At 47.0% G+C, this 20,788-nt stretch overlaps 1 protein-coding gene across 9 annotated transcripts in view; it reads left to right on the top strand.

Annotated features, from left to right (window-relative positions):
- tbc1d5 (TBC1 domain family, member 5) overlaps positions 1–20,788 on the top strand; it is a 771,220-nt gene that overhangs the window by 297,160 nt on the left and 453,272 nt on the right. For all 9 annotated transcript variants that reach the window (XM_068011845.1, XM_068011853.1, XM_068011822.1 and 6 more), the window contains one exon: positions 15,107–15,258. In XM_068011845.1, the coding sequence (XP_067867946.1) occupies positions 15,141–15,258 (118 nt within the window). In that variant the 5' untranslated portion in view covers positions 15,107–15,140. The remainder of the gene's footprint in view (positions 1–15,106; positions 15,259–20,788) is intronic.

Raw genomic sequence — 20,788 nt, 5'->3', positions numbered from 1 at the left:
CTTCAGGGATCTGTGGACATTTACTCTAAGGTCCCTCACTTCCTCTACACCTCAGTATTTTCCCATTAATCTTGTGTTCCTTTGCCTTGTTTGACCTCCCCAAATGCATCACCTCACACTTCTCCAAGTTGAATTCCATTTGCCACTTTTCTGCCCATCTGACCAGACCATCAATATCTTCCTGCAGCCTATAGCTGTCCTCCTCACTATCTACCACAGGGCCAATCTTTGTGTCATCTGCAAACTTCTTGATCATGTCCCCCACATTTACGTCCAAATAGTTAATACATATCACAAAAAGCAGGGGTCCCAGTATTGAGCCCTGTGGGACACCACTGGAAACAACCCTCCAGTCGCTAAAGCACCCATCAACAATTACCCTTTGTTTCCTGTCATTGAGCCAATTTTGTATCCAGCTTACTGCATTTCCCTGGATCCCATGGGATTTTTTAAACCAGTCTACCATGTGGGACCTTGTCAGAAGCCTTGCTAAAATCCATGTAGACCATATCAACTGCACTTCCCTCATCTATCTTCCTTGTTACTTCAAAAAATTCAATCAAGTTGGTCAGACAAGATCTTCCCTTAACAAATCCATGCTGACTATCCTTGATTAATCTGTGCCTTTCTAAGTGACAGTTTATCCTGTCTCTCGGAATAGATTCCAATAATTTGCTCACTTCTGAGATTAGACTGATTGGCCTGTAATTATTCGGTCTATCCTTTGCTCCCTTTTTAAACAGAGGTACAAAGTTAGCAGTCCTCCAATCCTCTGGCACCATACTTGTATCCAGTGAGGACTGGATGGTCAGACCTTCCGCTGTTTCCTCTCTCGCTTTTAACAGCCTGGGGTAAATTTCATCCGGCCCTGGTGATTTATCAACTATCAACATTAATACGTCCTCTCTCCCTATGTTGATCACATCCAATTCTTCACACCTCTCTTCCTTAACGACAATATCTGCATCGTCGCCCTCTTTTGTGGAGACAGACGCAAAGTATTCATTAAGAACAATACCAACATCTTCCGCCCCTACACATAGGTTACCTCTTTGGTCTTTTATTGGCCCTACTCTTTCCTTAGTTATCCTCTTACTCTTAGTGTGTTGATAAAACATCTTTGGGTTCACCTTGATTTTGCTTGCCAATATTCTTTCATGCCCTCTCTTTGCTTTCCTAGTTTTCCTTTTTGATTTCACCCCTCCACTTCCTATACTCCTTTCTGTAGTATAGAGTTCTCTGTGTCGGACATAAGCTTTCCTTTTCTGCCTTATCGTACCCTGTAAGCTGCTTGATATCTATGGGGCTCTAGATTTGGCCTTCCCACCCTTTTTCTTTGTGGGAACATGTTCACTGTGAACCCCTTGAATCTCCCCTTTGAGTGCCTCCCACTGCTTTGACACTGATTTACCATTCAAATAGCCGTTTCCAGTCCACTTGCGCTAAATCACTCATCAGATGAATGGATGAATGTTAATCTTAATGCAATGATTAAATGTGACACAAATACATTACAGGAAGTATGTGAGCACTATATGAAAACCTTTTATAAAATAATTGTTTTGCTGAGTGTTTTAAGAATAGATTTATAGCCAGAGAATCAATCAGACACCAAAGTTCTCTGGTCCTTTTAATATGATTGAGATATAGTGGCAGGATTTCATCTCATGACTGGCAAACTTGATGGTGGTAGATGATATGAATTCTTCTTTGGCCTCCTTATCTCGAGAGACAATGGATAAGCGCCTGGAGGTGGTCAGTGGTTTGTGAAGCAGCGCCTGGAGAGGCTATAAAGGCCAATTCTAGAGTGACAGGCTCTTCCACAGGTGCTGCAGAGAAATTTGTTTGTCGGGGCTGTTACACAGTTGGCTCTCCCCTTGCGCCTCTGTCTTTTTTCCTGCCAACTACTAAGTCTCTTCGACACGCCACACTTTAGCCCCATCTTTATGGCTGTCCGCCAGCTCTGGCGAACGCTGGCAACTGACTCCCACGACTTGTGATCAATGTCACAGGATTTCATGTCGCGTTTGCAGACGTCTTTAAAGTGGAGACATGGACGGCCGGTGGGTCTGATACCAGTGGCGAGCTCGCTGTACAATGTGTCTTTGGGGATCCTGCCATCTTCCATGCGCCTCACATGGCCAAGCCATCTCAAGTGCCACTGACTCAGTAGGGTGAATAAGCTGGGGATGTTGGCCGCCTCGAGGACTTCTGTGTTGGAGAAACGGACCTGCCACCTGATGCCAAGTATTCTCCGGAGGCAGCGAAGATGGAATGAATTGAGACGTCGCTCTTGGCTGACATACGTTGTCCAGGCCTCACTGCCATAGAGCAAGGTACTGAGGACACAGGCCTGATGCTTTTGTGTTCCGTGTCAGTGCGCCATTTTCCCACACTCTCTTGGCCAGTCTGGACATAGCAGTGGAAGCCTTTCCCATGCGCTTGTTGATTTCTGCATCTAGAGACAGCTTACTGGTGATAGTTGAGCCTAGGTAGGTGAACTCTTGAACCACTTCCAGAGCGTGGTCGCCAATATTGATGGATGGAGCATTTCTGACGTCCTGCCCCATGATGTTCGTTTTCTTGAGGCTGATGGTTAGGCCAAATTCTTTGCAGGCAGCTGCAAACCTGTCGATGAGACTCTGCAGGCACTCTTCAGTGTGAGATGTTAAAGCAGCATCGTCAGCAAAGAGGAGTTCCCTGATGAGGACTTTCCGTACTTTGGACTTCGCTGTTAGACGGGCAAGGTTGAACAACCTGCCCCCTGATCTTGTGTGGAGGAAAATTCCTCCTTCAGAGGACTTGAACGCATGTGAAAGCAGCAGTAAGAAGAAAATCCCAAAAAGTGTGGGTGCGAGAACACATCCCTGTTTCACGCCACTCAGGATAGGAAAGGGCTCTGATGAGGAGCCACCATGTTGAATTGTGCCTATCATATTGTCATGGAATGAGGTGATGATACTTAGTAGCTTTGGTGGGCATCCAATCTTTTCTAGTAGTCTGAAGAGACCACGTCTGCTGACGAGGTCAAAGGCTTTGATGAGATCAATGAAAGCAATGTAGAGGGGCATCTTTTGTTCACGGCATTTCTCCTGTATCTGACGAAGGGAGAACAGCATGTCAACGGTCGATCTCTCTGCATGAAAGCCACACTATGCCTCAGGGTAGATGCGCTCGGCCAGCTTCTGGAGCCTGTTTAGAGCGACTCGAGCAAAGACTTTCCCCACGATGCTGAGGAGGGAGATTCCACGGTAGTTGTTGCAGTCACCGCGGTCACCTTTGTTTTTATAGAGGGTGATGATATTGGCATGGCGCATGTCCTGGGGTACTGCTCCCTCGTCCCAGCACAGGCATAGCAGTTCATGTAGTGCTGAGAGTATAGCAGGCTTGGCACTCTTGATTATTTCAGGGGTAATGCTGTCCTTCCCAGGGGCTTTTCCGCTGGCTAGAGAATCAATGGCATCACTGAGTTCCGATTTGGTTGGCTGTATGTCCAGCTCATCCATGACTGGTAGAGGCTGGGCTGCATTGAGGGCAGTCTCAGTGACAGCATTCTCCCTGGAGTACAGTTCTAGGTAGTGCTCAACCCAGCGGTCCATTTGTTTGCGTTGGTCGGTGATTATGTCCCCTGATTTAGATTTGAGGGGGGCGATCTTCTTGATGGTTGGCCCAAGAGCTCTCTTAATGCCATCATACATTCTTCTGATGTTTCCGGTGTCTGAGGCCAGCTGAATATGACTACATAAGTGTTGCCAGTAGTCGTTTGTGCAGCGCCTGGCTGTTCTTTGTGCAGTGCTTCTGGCTGCTTTAAGTGCTGCGGATGTTAAATTGCTGGGGGCTTTCTTGTAGTTCAACAGTGCAATGCGCTTTAGCGGCTATGACAGGTTCCAGCTCTTCATTATGAGATTGAAACCAGTCTGCATTTCTCTTCGCACTTTTGCCGTAGGTGGTCAAAGCTGACTCATAGATGGCGTCTCTGATGTGGGCCCACTTGGTCTCAGCATCCCCTGTGGGAGTGTTTTGAAGGGCTGTTACAAGTGAATTTAGAAATTTTTGTAACAGCTGTGGGTGAGAAATTCTGCTCGTGTTGATGTGCGGGTGGCCCTTCATGCTTGGAATGATGCAACTTCTTTGGTATGAGTCTAACCTTGCTGCACACCAGGGAGTGGTCGGTGTCGCAGTCCGCACTGTGGAAGCTGCGTATGATTTGAACACTGTTTAAGTGCTGAGTAGGTGTACTGGACCAGAGGTGGTGAGCAGTCGGATGGACAGTATGCATTCCGAGCCATTTGAGGGAGGCTCTATCATGCTGAGCAAGGAGTTTCTGATGGCGAAGCCCACTCCATGCTGTCTTGGTTCTTCAGGATCCCTGCCCTGCCAGAAGAAGGTGCAGTCTTGCTCTGCTAGAGATCCACTCGCGGGGAGGCGAGTCTCCTGAAGTGCTGCAATGTCTACATTGAGTCTACTGAGCTCGTTGTTAATGATGGCGGTCTTCCGAGAATCGTTGATTTGTGTAAGGTCTTCCGACAGGCCAGGACACATAGTTCTGACGTTCCAGCTTGCAAAGCGAAGGGCTGGTACCTTCTTTCCTTTTTTCGTGTTGTTTGGTGCGGTGTATCAGTCCACCTTTCGGACAATGACCCTGAGCTCCAAGCACCCATTCAAGCAGGTAGACTGTGGCGGGACAGAACCTTATTGACCGGGGGCTGCCCGGTTTTAGGCGGGCGGTAACTGTCCAGTGAGGTGCAATGACCTCTCCCACCGACAAAGGCAACCCGTGGCGCCCAGTTTCTACGCCAATTTATCTGGACTTATAACCCGTAACTGCTGCCTTCCGTGTTGTTTCAGTCGCTGTGAGGCAACTATGGAGTGATCTCTCCATGGCGCATGCCTGGGCAAATTTATGGAGGTTGAGAGTTGCCCAGTCGTCAAAACCCCCCTCTTGGCCTTTCTGTTGGGGTCCAAAGGAGTGCAGAGCACGACGTTTGGCACCGGTATGGCTGCAGGAACTGCCGGAAACATGCCAAAGGTGACTCATGACCGCCTACGGGGTTCCGCTCCGGATTATCTGTTGGGGTTTACTCCCTTAGCCTTGGTCTCTCCCGAGATGCCCACAAGGCAGTGGGGTTGTTAGGGCCCCTACACAGGTGTAGGATGATGCCGGTAGGGGAGGGGATGCGAGGGGGAGGGATGGAGGGAGGGAGTGCGATGGAGAGCTGGGAAGGGGGCTGTAAGGGGGTGGGGGGGGGTGCAGGGTAAGGGTGTGCGACGGGGGGTGCTGGGACAGGGTTGTGAGGGGGTGAGCTGAGTGGGTGGAGCAGGGAAGGGGACCGGGGTGGGGGGGGAGAAGGGGGAGGGGAAGGTGGGGGAAAAGCGGGTGCAGGTAATAAGCCATTTCCTCAGTGCCCACCATCGACGCCCGGAAAGCTCATCCACGTCCTTCGGGAGGTGAAGCATCTTTTGGCAGACTTACGAAGGTGATTATATTCGTTCAGGGTTTTTTGATGTGGTTTATATAAAGGCATACAGCATTGCCGACAGTGCGCTGCAGATGCTCTCCGAGCCATCTCCCGCGGGCGCTTTGAAGTTGCGACCGAGGAGCCGGTCGTGGATTTTTTGGGTGTTCGGGGCACCTTTTCTCAAGACTTCCCTAGGGTCCCGCTGCTCCTTCTTCACCTCAATGGACTTACCGCACGCCGTGGCTGCAGACACTCTGGACAGTGAAGACAGCAGGATCGGAGATCAAAGTATCGACAGCTGTGATCAGTTTCGTTGAGAAAACAAAGAGCAGGTGTGGTTGGGGGAGGGCAGTGGATCCAGGTAACATACACTAAACTAACTGTTAGCTTTTAGTTAGGGCTAAAATGAACTGATTTAAAGAGCCAGGGGAGTTTAAACAATTTAAGAGGGTAGATTGGGGGAGAAAACACTAGGAATGGGAGCAGATGGCCATGGATAGAGTTGAACAACAAGGGAGCTTACAGCCCAGGAGCCATCTTGAATGAATTACTGGGGACATTATCCGTATCAATAGTTATAAGCTGAGAGCCAAATTTCAGCAGTTATGTAACTATAAAATGAAACTATGTGATGAGAGCAAAAACCAAATGGAAAAGATTGGAATTGCTGGTGGAAGACAACTCTGAATGCCAAAACTCACTAGCATAGAGAATCCAGCAAATTAATAAAAAGGTAACTTTTGATTTTAAAAAGGGCATTCAAATAATTTATAATTTAATCAGTAGGTTTTGATATAATACTACAAAACTTGACTGGTATATTAACATCACAGAAACCAAGAGTAAAATCCACCTTTCAATGTCTATCATGGTACCTTTTGGATAACATAATAACTTGTTGCAATTGAGAAATTAAATCTTGCCAATAAGATTGCATTGCAGAAGTGATGGTTCTCAAATTAAAAGTGATGCCCCATGACCTTCATAAAATGATGCAATTGATTTGGAAACTCTCAAAGTAGAATAATATCTCATAAGTCATAAGATAATTATACTTGAATGATGTGCAGCGTAATTATTGTAGGTAAGTGCACAAAATAACCAGCTTTATTGTTGAAATTTGGGCCATAATCGGAATTTTTTTTTTAGTAAGCTTGTGACATTTGTATTCAGTATGTCTTTACTTGTAACTGTAGTAAGGCAGTTTTTTGGTCTTTTTCGTAATAGTTTCCTATATTCCTCCTCCTGAAAAATATATAAAATACATTTGTAATTCATATATACTGGACTGGGGGAAAAATAAGCAGAGTTTTATTCAAGGGTAAAGGCTCTGGTGAGCTTAAAAATATAACCGCAGTAACGATGTCTTGCATTTTTTTTTATTCATTCAGGGATGAGGGCATTGCTGGCTAAGCCAGCATTTATTGCCCATCCCTAATTGCCCTTGAGAAGGTGGTGGTGAGCTGCCTTCTTGAACCGCTGCAGTCCATTTGGGGTAGGTATACCCACAGTGCTGTTAGGAAGGGAGTTCCAGGATTTTGACCCAGCGTCAGTGAAGGAATGGCGATATAGTTACAAGGCAGGATGGTGTGTGACTTGGAGGGGAACTTGCAGGTGGTGGTTTTCCCATGCATTTGCTGCCCTTGTCCTTCTAGTTGGTAGAGGTCGCGGGTTTGGAAGGTGCTGTCTAAGGAGCCTTGGTGCATTGCTGCAGTGCATCTTGTAGATGGTACACACTGCTGCCACTGTGCGTCGCTGGTGGAGGGAGTGAATGTTTGTAGATGGGGTGCCAATCAAGCGGGCTGCTTTGTCCTGGATGGTGTCGAGCTTCTTGAGTGTTGTTGGAGCTGCACCCATCCAGGCAAGTGGAGAGTATTCCATCACACTCCTGACTTGTGCCTTGTAGATGGTGGACAGGCTTTGGGGAGTCAGGAGGTGAGTTACTCACCACAGGATTCCTAGCCTCTGACCTGCTCTTGTAGCCACGGTATTTATATGGCTACTCCAGTTCAGTTTCTGGTCAACGGTATCCCCTAGGATCTTGATAGTGGGGAATTCAGCAATGGTAATGGCGTTGAATGTCAAGGGGAGATGGATAGATTCTCTCTTGTTGGAGATGGTCATTGCCTGGCACTTGTGTGGCGCGAATGTTACTTGCCACTTATCAGCCCAAGCCTGGATATTGTCCAAGTCTTGCTGCATTTCTACACGGACTGCTTCAGTATCTGAGGAGTCACGAATGGTGCTGAACATTGTGCAATCATCAGCGAACATCCCCACTTCTGACCTTCTGATTGAAGGTAGGTCATTGATGAAGCAGCTGAAGATGGTTGGACCGAGGACACTACCCTGAGGAACTCCTGCAGTGATGTCCTGGAGCTCAGATGATTGTCCTCCAACAACCACAACCATCTTCCTTTGCGCTAGGTATGACTCCAGCCAGCAGAGGGTTTTCCCCCTGATTCCCATTGACCTCAGTTTTGCTAGGGCTCCTTGATGCCATACTCGGTCAAATCCTGCCTTGATGTCAAGGGCAGTCACTCTCACCTCACCTCTTGAGTTCAGCTGTTTTGTCCATGTTTGAACCAAGGGAGATGCTTTGGCTAAGATTGGATAGGTAAGGGGGGAAACAAGCGAGACCAATCCCACTGAGCTGGACAACAGAGGTGAAGTGTAATCTAAAATTTGTAATTTACTGGTGAAAGCTTGCTATATTTTTGTGAATACTCTTCGAGTCAATACTCTCAACTTTAATTAGATTGATTGGGCAAACATTTGCAATATTAAAATGGAATTGTTAAATGCTGAAAACCTTGTGTAATTAGAAAGATTGTTAAGGTGTTTCTGTGGCTTCAAGTATTCACAGCAAGTTTTGTAGTTCATCAGTGTTATGTGCTTGGATGTAGGATTTGAATTCCACTTTCTGGAGACATTTAAATCCTAGCTTCCTCCTTATGGCGTTATTAATGTTGGCTGGCTCATCAGGTGTTGACAGTAAGGGAGAAAGGGCAGAGCAACAGAATCCATTGCATGCTGCTGTACCATAGCATCCGTAGAACTGGGCTGGATCATCCAGCTTTCAGAATCAAGATTACCTGAATGTGGGAAATACCGATGGCAGCAGGACAAATTCCAAGAACAAAGCATTGTATTAAGAACTGGCTATTGTCAGAAAAAAAATAAATAACCAAGTAGAATCTGTTTCATGCGCAGATATAATTTATGTAGACCATTTTGTGGCCCTTTATTAAATTAGAATGTGTCCTCTATTTTAACTGGTTACTTCTGCAGTCTCTTCTCTCTTTGGCCTCCTTGTCTTGAGAGACAATGGGTAAGTGCCTAGAGGTGGTCAGTGGTTTGTGAAGCAGCGCCTCGAGTAGCTATAAAGGCCAATTCTAGAGTGACAGACTCTTCCACACGCTGCAGATAAAATTGGTTGTCGGGGCTGTTACACAGTTGGCTCTTTCCTTGTGCCTCTGTCTTTTTTCCTGCCAATTGCTAAGTCTCTTTGACTCGCCACGCTTCAGCCCTGCCTTTATGGCTGTCCGCCAGCTCTGGCGATCACTGGCAACTGACTCCCACGACTTGTGGTCAGTGTCACAGGACTTCATGTCACGTTTGCAGACGTCTTTGAAGCGGACACATGGACGGCCGGTGGGTCTGATACCAGTGACAAGCTCGCTGTACAATGCGTCCTTGGGGATCCTGCCATCTTCCATGCAGCTCACATGGCCAAGCCATCTCAAGCGCCGCTGGCTCAGTAGGGTGTATATGCTGGGGATGTTGGCATCCTCGAGGACTTCTGCGTTGGAGGTACGGTCCTGTCACCTGATGCCAAGGATTCTCCGGAGGCAGCGAAGATGGAATGAGTTGAGACGTTGCTCTTGGCTGACGTACGTTGTCAAGGCCTTGCTGCCGTAGAGCAAGGTACTGAGGACACTGGCTTGAAACACTCTGACTTTTGTGTTCTGTGTCAGTGCATCATTTTCCCACTCTCTCTTGGCCAGTCTGGACATAGCAGTGGAAGCCTTTCCCATGCGCTTGTTGATTTCTGCATCGAGAGACAGGTTGCTGGTGATAGTTGAGCCTCGGTAGGTGAACTCTTGAACCACTTCCAGAGCGTGGTCGCCGATATTGATGGATGGAGCATTTCTGATGTCCTGTCCCATGATGTTTGTTTTCTTGAGGCTGATGGTTAGGCCAAATTCGTTGCAGGCAGCCGCAGTCTTGTCGATGAGTCTCTGCAGACACTCTTCTGTGTGGAATGTTAATGCAGCATCATCAGCAAAGAGGAGTTCCCTGATGAGGACCTTCCGTACTTTGGCCTTCACTCTAAGGTGGGCAAAGTCGAACAATCTGCCATCTGAACGTGTGGAGGAAAATTCCTCCTTCTGAAGACATGAACGCATGTGAGAGCAGCAGGGAGAAGAAGATCCCAAACAGTGTAGGTGCGAGAACACAGCCCTATTTCACGCCACTCAGGATAGGAAAGGGCTCTGATGAGGCACTGCTATGCTGAATTGTGCCTTTCGTGTTGTCATGGAATGAGATGATGATACTTAGTAGCTTTGGTGGACATCCGATCTTTGCTAGTAGTCTGAAGAGACCACGTCTGCTGACGAGGTCAAAGGCTTTGGTGAGATCTATGAAAGCAACGTGGAGGAGCATCTGTTGTTCTCGGCATTTCTCCTGTAGCTGGCAAAGGGAGAATAGCATGTCAATGGTCGATCTCTCTGCTCGAAAGCCACACTGTGCCTCAGGGTAGACACACTCAGCCAGCTTCTGGAGTCTGTTTAAAACGACTCGAGCGAAGACTTTCCCCACTATACTGAGCAGGGAGATTCCACAGTAGTTGTTGTCACCGCGGTCACCTTTGTTCTTTTAGACGGTGATGATATTGGCATCGCGCATGTCCTGTGGTACTGCTCCCTCATCCCAGCACAGGCAAAGCAGTACATAGAGTGCTGAGAATATAGCAGGCTTGGCACTCTTGATTATTTCAGGGGTAGTGCTGTCCTTTCCAGGGGCTTTTCCACTGGCTAGAGAATCAATGGCATCACTGAGTTCTGAATTTGTTGGCTGTTCGTCCAGCTCATCCATGACTGACAGCGACTGTGCTGCATTGAGGGCGGTATCAGTGACAGTATTTTCCCTGGAGTCCTGTTCTAGGTAGTGCTCCACCCAGCGGTCCATTTGCTTGCATTGCTCAGTGATTGTGTCCCCTGATTTAGACTTGAGGGGGGGCGATCTTCTTGATGGTTGGCCCAAAAGTTCTCTTAATGCCATCATACATTCCTCTGATGTTTCCAGTGTCGGAGGCCAGCTGAATATGACTGCATGGGTGTTGCCAGTAGTCATTTGCGCAGCACCTGGCTGTTCTTTGTGCAGCGCCTGGCTACTTTAAGCGCTGCGGATGTTAGCTCGCTGGGGGCTTTCTTGTCGTTCAACAGTGCAGTGCGCTTAGCGGCTATGACAGGTTCCAGCTCGTCAGAGTGAGATTGAAACCAGTCTGCATTCTGCTTCTCACGTTTGCCAAAGGTGGTCATTGCTGAGTCACAGATGGCGTCTCTGATGTGAGCCCACTTGGTCTCTGCATCCCCTGCAGGAGTGTTTTGAAGGGCTTTTTCAAGTGAATTTAGAAACATATGTAACGGCTGTGGATAGGAAATTCTCTCAGTGTTGATGCGTGGACGGCCCTTCTGCTTGGACTGATGTAGCTTCTTTGGTTTGAGTCTAACTTTGCTGCACACCAGGGAGTGGTCTGTGTCGCAGTCCACACTGTGGAAGCTGCATTAGGTTTGGACACTGTTTGAAGAGGCTCGCCTTGTGACAATGAGGTCCAGCTGGTGCCAACAACGTGATCTTGGGTACCCCCGTGAAACCTGGTGACAGGGTTTAGTATGAAAGAATGAGTTGGTGATGCAGAGGTTGCGATAAGTCCACAACTCCAGCAGTCTCTGTCCATTCTCAATTATCCTTCCAATGTCATAGCGCCCAAGGCAGGAGGGCCATGAGTCTTGTTCGGCCCAAATCCTGGCATTAAAGTCCCCCAGCAGGAACATATGTTCGGTATTGGGGATGCTACTAATGATATTATGGAGTTCCTCGTAGAACTGGTCTTTAACATCAGGTGGGGAGCAGAGTGTTGGAGCATAGATGCTGAGTAGGTGTACTGGACCAGAGGCAGTGAGCAGTTGGATGGACAGTATGTGTTGTGAGCCATTTGAAGGTGGCTGTATCATGCTGAGCAAGGAGTTTCTGATGGCGAAGCCCACTCCATGCTGTCTTGGTTCTTCAGGATCCCTACCCTGCCAGTAGAAGGTGTAGTCTTGCTCCCTCAGAGATCCGCTCGCAGGGAGGCTTGTCTCCTGAAGTGCTGCAATGTCCACATTGAGTCTATTGAGCTCGTTGTTAATGATGGCGGTCTTCCTAGAATCGTTGATTTGTGTCAGGTCTTGCAACAGACCAGGACACACAGTTCTGACGTTCCAGCTTGCAAAACGAAGGGCTGGTACCTTCTTTCCTTTATTTGTCGTGCTGTTTGGTGCGGTGTTACAGTCCACTTGTCGGGCAATGACCTTGAGCTCCAAGCACCCATTGAAGCAGGTGGACTGTGGCGGGACAGAACCTTTCTGACCAGGGACTGCCCGGTTTGAGGCGGGCGTTAGCTGTCCAGCGAGATGCGATGACCTGTCCCACCGACAAAGGCAAACCGTGGCGCCCAATCTCTACGCCAATTGAGCTGGACTTATAACCCGTAACTGCTGCCTTCCGTGTTGTTTTGGTCGCTGTGACGCGACTATGGAGTGACCCCTCCATGGCGCATGCCTGGGCGGATGTCTGGAGGTTGTGAGCTGCCCAAGCGTCAAAACCGCCCTCTCGGCCTTCTTTTTGGGGTCCAAAGGAATGCAGAGCATGACATTTGGCGCCAGTATGGCTGCAGGAATTGCCGGAAACATGCCAAAGGTGACACATGACCGCCTTAGGGATTCCGCTCCGAATTTTCTCTTCGGGTTTACTCCCTCTCCCGAGACGCCCACAAGGCAGTGGGGTTGTTCGCTCCTCTTCCTGAGCAGGGGCCCTAACATGTAAACTGTGCTATTTCATGGAGGGAGAGGGAAGGGAGGAGGGGTTGTGAGGGGGGAGGGGAAGGGGGTGCAAGGGGGGAGGGGTGGGGGGAGGGGGTGCGAGGGGGTGGGGGAACCCCCACCACTTCTGCAGTACTGTACTTAATTCACTGTGGTATTTGATGCGTACAACCTGTAACAGCAGGAGATAACATGCCAGCTAACTTGCCTTACGATAGGTGTAAATGAAAGCAACTGTCGATCAAGAAGAATATTCTATTTCCATACTGAGATTGTGAGCAATGCATATTGGCTGGTTACCTTTGAAGGCAAATTTGAAGCTAGCTAATTGGTTACTGCTGCCATCAATCACTACATGGTTTCTCTACATTTCGACACAGTTGACAAGACGCTGCAGTTGTTTGGTTCTGACTTTGATTCATGGGCATATTTTTTGTTTTCTAGTTGGATGGGACAGTATGAAATGGTAGGGACAGTTAAAGTAACTAAACAAAGAAGCAGCTATTTCCTTCAATAAATCAATTAACAAAATTTTTGAGTTAACAAATGGTTGAATTGCTTCATTTTGACGGAACTTTTGGTACCAAACAATTGATTTTGTTTCTGAAAGTGCAATTTGAACACTTCTGCAAGTTGTATGATTTATTATGTTCTTAATAAGGAGATGCTCCAATGGGAGCTCCGAATTTGGCTATCTTTCACTAATTGTTTAGAATGTGAGCATATTAATTTTATATATATGTTTGTATATACATATTATCTCTCCTTGTCCTTCTCGACCTGTCTGAAGGCTTTGACATCGTTGACCACACCATGTTCCTCCAACGGCTGTTAACCATTGTCCACCTGGTTCCATTCTTAACTATCTAACCCTAGCCAGAGGATCACCAGCAATGGCTTCTCTTCCCGCTCCTTTACCGTTACCTCTGGTGTCCCCAAGATCTATTATTGACCGCCTCCTATTTCTCATCTGCCATCTACATGCTACCTCTTGGCAACATCATGCAAAATCACAAAGTCAATTTCCGCATGTTTGCTGTTGACATCCAGCCCTACCTCACTACTTCTCTGGACTCTTCCACTGCCTCTAATTGTCAGACTCTTGTCTGACAATCCAGTATTGGTTGTGCAGAAATTTCCTCCTAATTTCCAACTAAATCTTAGGAAGGCCTAGCCATTGTCTTCAGTCCCCACCACAAACTCTGCTCCTTGGCCACCAACTCCAATCCTCTGTTGAGCAACTGTCTGAGGCTGAACCAGACTGTTCACAACCTCGGTGTCATATTTGAGCTGAACACACATCTGCATTGTCATTAATACATCCTAATTCTGACTCCACCCCTGCTGCAGCTCAACTGCTGTTGAAATCATCATCCCATGCCTTTATAACTCTAGACGTTACTATTCCAAAGCACCCTTGGCTGGTCTGCTACATTTTGCCCTTCGTAAACTTGACATAATCCAAAACTCTGCTGCGTGTGTCTCAACACGCACTAAGTTCCATTCATTCAGCATTCCTGTGCTCCTGACCTACATATGCTGCTGGTTAAACAACTTGAATTTAAAATTCTCACCCATTTTCAAATTTCTCAACGTTTTCATATCTCTCTATGGCCTCCTGATCTCTGTAATCTCCTTCTTCCCTACCTTCTGATCTATCTCTTTGACCAAGCTTTTGGACACCTCTCCTAATATCTCCTTATGTGGCTCAGTGTCCTATTTTGTTTTATAATGCTGCTTTGAAGCTCCTTGGGATGTTTTATTATGTTAAAGGTGCTATATAAATACAAGTTGTTTTTGTAGTATTGTAATATTTAATTATGCCATCTGATCTGATCTCAGATATGTACAACTGGCGAATTTATCTTTTAGCTGGTCTTGTAGTATTTCAATTTTGTATAATTTTGTTTGCTATATTATTCCTAACTACATTTTAGGCATCATTCTGTAGACCTTTCACTTATTCTGTGGGTCTGAGAACACTTGATATGATCTACTTGCTCAGATTTGAGATGCTTTGAAAAGTATATAAACATTTAACTGAGGCAATAAATTCTTGCTTGAAGTAATTCCAGGTTTTTTTGTTATGTGGTCAAACTGTCATCTGCAAACTTTTAACATTTATATAATCAAAAAGAAAGCTTCTGGCACAGATTCCTGTGGGGCATCTCTGCCCATATCCCACGAACCTGAAAAATATCAATTTCCCCTCCTTGCTTTCTGACCCCGCATGGTTTCTTTGTTCCAAATGTTCTCTCCACGTGGTTACATTTACCTTTAATACCATATGCCTTTGTTTTTGTGACCAGTTTCTTATGTGACACATTCAGGTGTGTTCTGAAAGTTAATATACTTTAATTATGTTCTGCTGTATTCTGAGCTATTGCATCTTACTTCTGAAATTGTCTTGAGCGACACTGGAAATATTAGGTGGGTACCACATTCAAAATTATGCAGCACTCAGCCATACAGCTTAGGATGGCTGTTAGTCTTATCAAAGGACTATGATATTGATAGATTATTCTTCGGTGCCAATGTATTACTCTTTTCTGCTTGTAGGTAATTCAGTTGGGTTCTACAGTCAACTATCAAGATGTTGTCCTCATCGAGTAGAATTTCCACTTTTGAAACGAGACATCCCCTGGAAACAGATGTTCAAGAAACTGGGATAGATCCATTACAAAATGAACTAGTAAAAGATGACGACAGCGGTGAGTTAAAAAAGATCCTGAATTAGCACTTTGATCTCGTTGCACCATCAAACGATTATATCCAGGAAAAACACAGTAATGGACCAACTTTGAGTACAGGATATCTGTAAAGTTACAATTTGATACAATTTAAAATACTATTTTTTATTGGTATGTTTTTTTTTATGAAGTTAATTGTAAAATGTGAATATACCAGAAAGACTTTGCATGGGAATACTTTTTGAAATGAGCCTTCACAACAAGTTATTTTTGAAATGTGACATGATCTGCCCACAGCTTACAGCTATGTATCCGTTGTGCTCAACAATTCAAGTTGCAACTGTTCTTGAATAGGATATTTGCTTTGACTGGTGAGGATGCAGAGTTCTCAAGTTGGGTTGCCTAAGACTGGTTATATTCTTCAGCAATAATTGTACTAGCTAAGTAATTGGGCACAGATGGAGCCATTGTATCTAGGTAATGACATGGAAATGAACAGACTTAGAGCTGTACCTACTATACAAAGCAATTGCAGTCTAAATGATTCCTTTAAACAGCAGTGTTTAAATTCTCCCAATCAATTAATATCTATGTTAGCAGGATCCCACTAACTGCCAAGTATTGAATGATACTGTACAAAAGCAAAATAATGCGGATGCTGGAAATCTGAAACAAAAACAGAAAATGCTGGAAATCCTCAGCAAGCCAGCAGCATGTGTGAAGAGAAAAACAGAGGTAGCATTTCAAGTCTTTGTGACCTTTCATCATAACTGGCAAAAATTAGAAATGTTTTGAACAAGTGAAACATTTGCCCCACTGGTCGTTTGGCCCTGGTTAACTCACCATACTGAAGGTCCTTGGGTATGCGACTGTCTTCCATCCTGCGGTCATGTCCAATCCACTGAAGCCGCCTCTGTTTGATTAATGCCAACACACTTGGGAGCTCTGCCTTTGCCAGGATTGCTGCATTTGTGATTTTGTCTTGCCAGGATATAACCATATGCAGCAGACAGCAAAGATGGAAATTGTTGAGCTTCTTTTTCTGGTAGTTGTCAGTCACCCATGTTGCACAGCCATACAACAAGGTGCTGAGAACACAAGCCTTATAAACCATCACGTTCGATCTCAGTGTCAGCTTGGTGTTATCCCATGCGAGTATGACGAGTTGGCCAAAGGTGCTAACTGCTTTCCCGAGGCAGGTATCGAGCTTTGCATCAAAGAACAAAGGACACTGTGGACTCAAGGTAGCAGAATTTGCTACCCACTTCCAGTGGGGTGTTATTTGGTGGATTAGGGTCTAAGATAACTGTCCAGTGAGATGCGATGACCTCACCTGCTTCAATGGAGCTCAGGGTCACTGCCCGACAAGTGGACTGTAACACCGCACCAAACAGCACGACAAAAAAAGGAAAGAAGGTACCAGACCTTCGTTTTGCAAGCTGGAATGTCAGAATTATCTGTCCTGGCCTGTCGGAAGACCTTACACAAATCAACGATTCTCGGAAGACCGCCATCATTAACAACAAGCTCAGTAGACTCAATGTGGACATTGCAGCACTTCAGGAGACACGCCTCCCTGCGAGCGGATCTCTAAAAGAGCAAGACTACACCACCTTCTGGCAGGGCAGGGATCCTGAAGAACCAAGACAGCATGGAGTGGGCTTTGCCATCAGAAACTCCTTGCTCAGCATGATAGAGCCACCTTCAAATGGCTCGGAACGCATACTCTCCATCCGACTGCTCATTGTCTCTGGTCCAGTATACCTACTTGGCATTTATGCTCCAACATTCTGCTCCCCACCTGAAGTTAATGACCACTTCTATGAGGAGCTCCATAATATCATTAGTAGCATCCCCAATACCGAATATCTGTTCCTGCTGGGGGACTTTAATGCCAGGGTTGGGGCCTACCATGACTCGTGGCACTTCTGCCTTGGGCGCTATGGCATTGGAAGGATGAATGAGAATGGACAGAGACTGTTGGAGTTGTGTACCTATCACAACCTCTGCATCACCAACTCGTTCTTTCATACTAAACCCTGTCACCAAGTTTCTTGGAGGCACCCAAGATCACGTTGGCACCAGTTGGACCTCATCGTCACAAGGCGAGCCTCTTTAAACAGCGTTCAAATCACACGCAGCTTCCACAGTGCGGACTGCGACACAGACCACTCCCTGGTGTACAGCAAAGTTAGGCTCAAACCAAATAAGCTACATCACTCCAAGCAGAAGGGCTGTCCACGCATTAACATTGAGAGAATTTCTTATCCACAGCTATTACATAAGTTTCTAAATTCACTTGAAAAAGTCCTTCAAAACACACCGACAGGGGATGCAGAGACTAAGTGGGCCCACATCAGAGGCGCCGTCTATGACTCAGCAATGACCACCTATGGCAAATGTGTGAAGCAGAACGCAGATTGGTTTCAATCTCACTTTGAAGAGCTGGATCCTGTCATAGCCGCTAAGCGCGTTGCACTGTTGAACTACAAGAAAGCCCCCAGCGAGTTAACATCCGGAGCACTTAAAACAGCCAGGCGCTGCACAAATGACTACTGGCAACACCTATGCAGTCATATTCAGCTGGCCTCTGACACCAGAAACATCAGAGGAATGTATGATGGCATTAAGAGAGGTTTTGGGCCAACCATCAAGAAGATCGCCCCCCCCTCAAGTCTAAATCAGGGGACACGATCACTGACGAGTAAATGGATCGCTGGGTGGAGCACTACCTGGAACTGGACTCCAGGGAAAATGTTGACACTGAGACTGCCCTCAATGCGCCCAGTCTCTGCTGTCGTGGATGAGCTGGACAATCAGCCAACAGATTCGGAACTCAGTGATGCCATTGATTCTCTAGCCAGTGGAAAAGCCCCTGAGAAGGACAGCATTACCCCTGAAATAATCGAGTGCCAAGCCTGCTATGCTTTCAGCACTCTATGAACTGCTTTGCCTGTGCTGGGATGAGGGAGCAGTACCACAGGACATGCGCGATGCCAATATCATAACTCTATAAGAACAAAGGTGACCGCGGGGACTGCAACTACTACCGTGGAATCTCCCTGCTCAGCATAGTGGAGAAAGTCTTTGCTCGAGTTGCTTTAAACAGGCTTCAGAAGCTGGCTGAGCGAGTCTACCCTGAGGCATAGTGTGGCTTTCGAGCAAAGAGATCCACCATTGACATGCTGTTCTCCCTTCGCATGCTACAGGAGAAATGCCGAGAACAACAGATGCCCCTCTACATTGCTCTCATTGATCTCATCAAAGCCTTTGACCTCGTCAGCAGACGTGGTCTCTTCAGACTACTAGCAAAGATCGGATGTCCACCAAAGCTGCTAAGTATCATCACCTCATTCCATGACAATATGAAAGGCACAATTCAACATAGCGGTGCCTCATCAGACCCCTTTCCTATCCTGAGTGGCGTGAAATAGGGCTGTGTTCTTGCACCTACACTGTTTGGGATCTTCTTCTCCCTGCTGTTCTCATGAGTTCAAGTCTTCAGAAGAAGGAATTTTCATCCACACAAGATCATATGGCAGATTGTTCAACCTTGCCCGTCTAAGAGCGAAGACCAAAGTATGGAAAGTCCTCATCAGGAAACTCCTCTTTGCTGACGATGCTGCTTTAACATCCCACACTGAAGAGTGCCTGCAGAGACTCAGCGACAGGATTGCAGCTGCCTGCAACGAATTTGGCCTAACCATCGTCCTCAAGAAAACGAACATCATGGGGAAAGGACGTCAGAAATGCTCCATCCATCAATATCGGCGACCACGCTGTGGAAGTGGTTCAAGAGTTCACCTACCTCAGCTCAACTATCACCAGTAACCTGTCTCTCAATGCAGAAATCAACAAGCGCATGGGAAAGGCTTCCACTGCTATGTTCAGACTGGCCAAGAGAGTGTGGGAAAATGGTGCACTGACCGGAACACACAAGTCCGAGTGTATCAAGCCTGTGTCCTCAGTATGTTGCTCTACAGCAGCGTGGCCTGGACAATGTATGTCAGCCAAGAGCGACGTCCCAATTCATTCCATCTTCGCTGCCTCCGGAGAATCCTTGGAATCAGGTGACAGGACCATATCTCCAACACGGAAGTCCTTGAGGCGGCCAACATCCCAGCATATACACCCTACAGAGCCAGCGGCGCTTGAGATGGCTTGGCCATGTGAGCTGCATGGAAGATGGCAGGATCCCCAAGGACGCATTGTACAGCGAGCTTGTCACTGGTATCAGACCCACCGGCCATTCATGTCTCCGCTTTAAAGACGTCTGCAAACGCAACACGAAGTCCTGTCACATTGATAACAAGTCGTGCGAGTCAGTCGCCAGTGATCGCCGGAGCTGACGGACAGCCATAAAGGCAGGGCTAAACTGTGGCGAGTCGAAGAGACTTAGCAGTTGGCACGACAAAAGACGAGCGCAAGGGGAGAGCCAACTGCTCTCGTGCTCTTTCTCTCTCTCTCTCTCCCGCTCTCTCTCTCCCTCTCTCTCTCCCTCTCTCTCTCCCTCTCTCTCTCTGTCTCTCTCTCTCTCTCTGTCTCTCTCTGTCTCTCTCTCTCTCTGTCACTCTCTCTCTCTGTCACTCTCTCTCTCTGTCTCTGTCTCTGTCTCTCTCTCTCTGTCTCTCTCTCTCTCTGTCTCTCTGTCTCTCTGTCTCTCTCTCTCTCTCTCTCTCTCTCTCTGTGTCTCTGTGTCTCTCTCTGTCTCTCTCTCTCTCTCTCTCTCTCTCTCTCTCTCTCTCTCTCTCTCTCTCTCTCTCTCTCTGTCTCTCACTCTCTCTCTCTCTCTCTCTCTGTCTCTCACTCTCTCTCTCTCTCTCTGTCTCTCTCTCTCTCTCTGTCTCTCTCTCTGTCACTCTCTCTCTCTGTCACTCTCTCTCTCTGTCACTCTCTCTGTCACTCTCTCTGTCACTCTCTCTGTCACTCTCTCTGTCACTCTCTCTGTCACTCTCTCTGTCACTCTCTCTGTCACTCTCTCTGTCACTCTCTCTCTGTCTGTCTCTGTCTCTCTCTGTCTCTCTCTCTCTCTCTGTCTCTCTCTCTCTCTCTCTGTCTCTCTCTCTCTCTCTCTGTCTCTCTGTCTCTCTCTCTGTCTCTCTCTCTGTCTCTCTGTCTCTCTCTCTGTCTCTCTCTCTGTCTCTCTCTCTGTCTCTCTCTCTGTCTCTCTCTCTCTGTGTGTCTCTCTCTGTCTCTCTCTCTGTCTCTCTCTCTCTCTCTCTCTCTCTCTCTCTGTCTCTCTCTCTCTGTCACTCTCTCTCTGTCACTCTCTCTGTCACTCTCTCTCTGTCACTCTCTCTCTGTCACTCTCTCTCTGTCACTCTCTGTCCCTCTCTGTCTCTCTCTCTCTGTCTCTCTCTCTCTGTCTCTCTCTCTCTGTCTCTCTCTCTCTGTCTCTCTCTCTCTCTCTCTCTCTCTCTCTCTCTCTGTCTGTTTCATCTCTCTCTCTGTCTCTCTCTCTCTCTGTTTCATCTCTCTCTCTGTCTCTCTCTCTCTGTCTCTCTCTGTCTCTCTCTCTCTCTCTCTCTCTGTCTCTCTCTCTCTCTCTGTA

The sequence above is a fragment of the Heterodontus francisci genome, chromosome 2 (assembly GCF_036365525.1).
Source record: "Heterodontus francisci isolate sHetFra1 chromosome 2, sHetFra1.hap1, whole genome shotgun sequence".
NCBI lineage: Eukaryota > Metazoa > Chordata > Chondrichthyes > Heterodontiformes > Heterodontidae > Heterodontus > Heterodontus francisci.
This window is presented reverse-complemented; position numbering and strand designations above follow the sequence as displayed.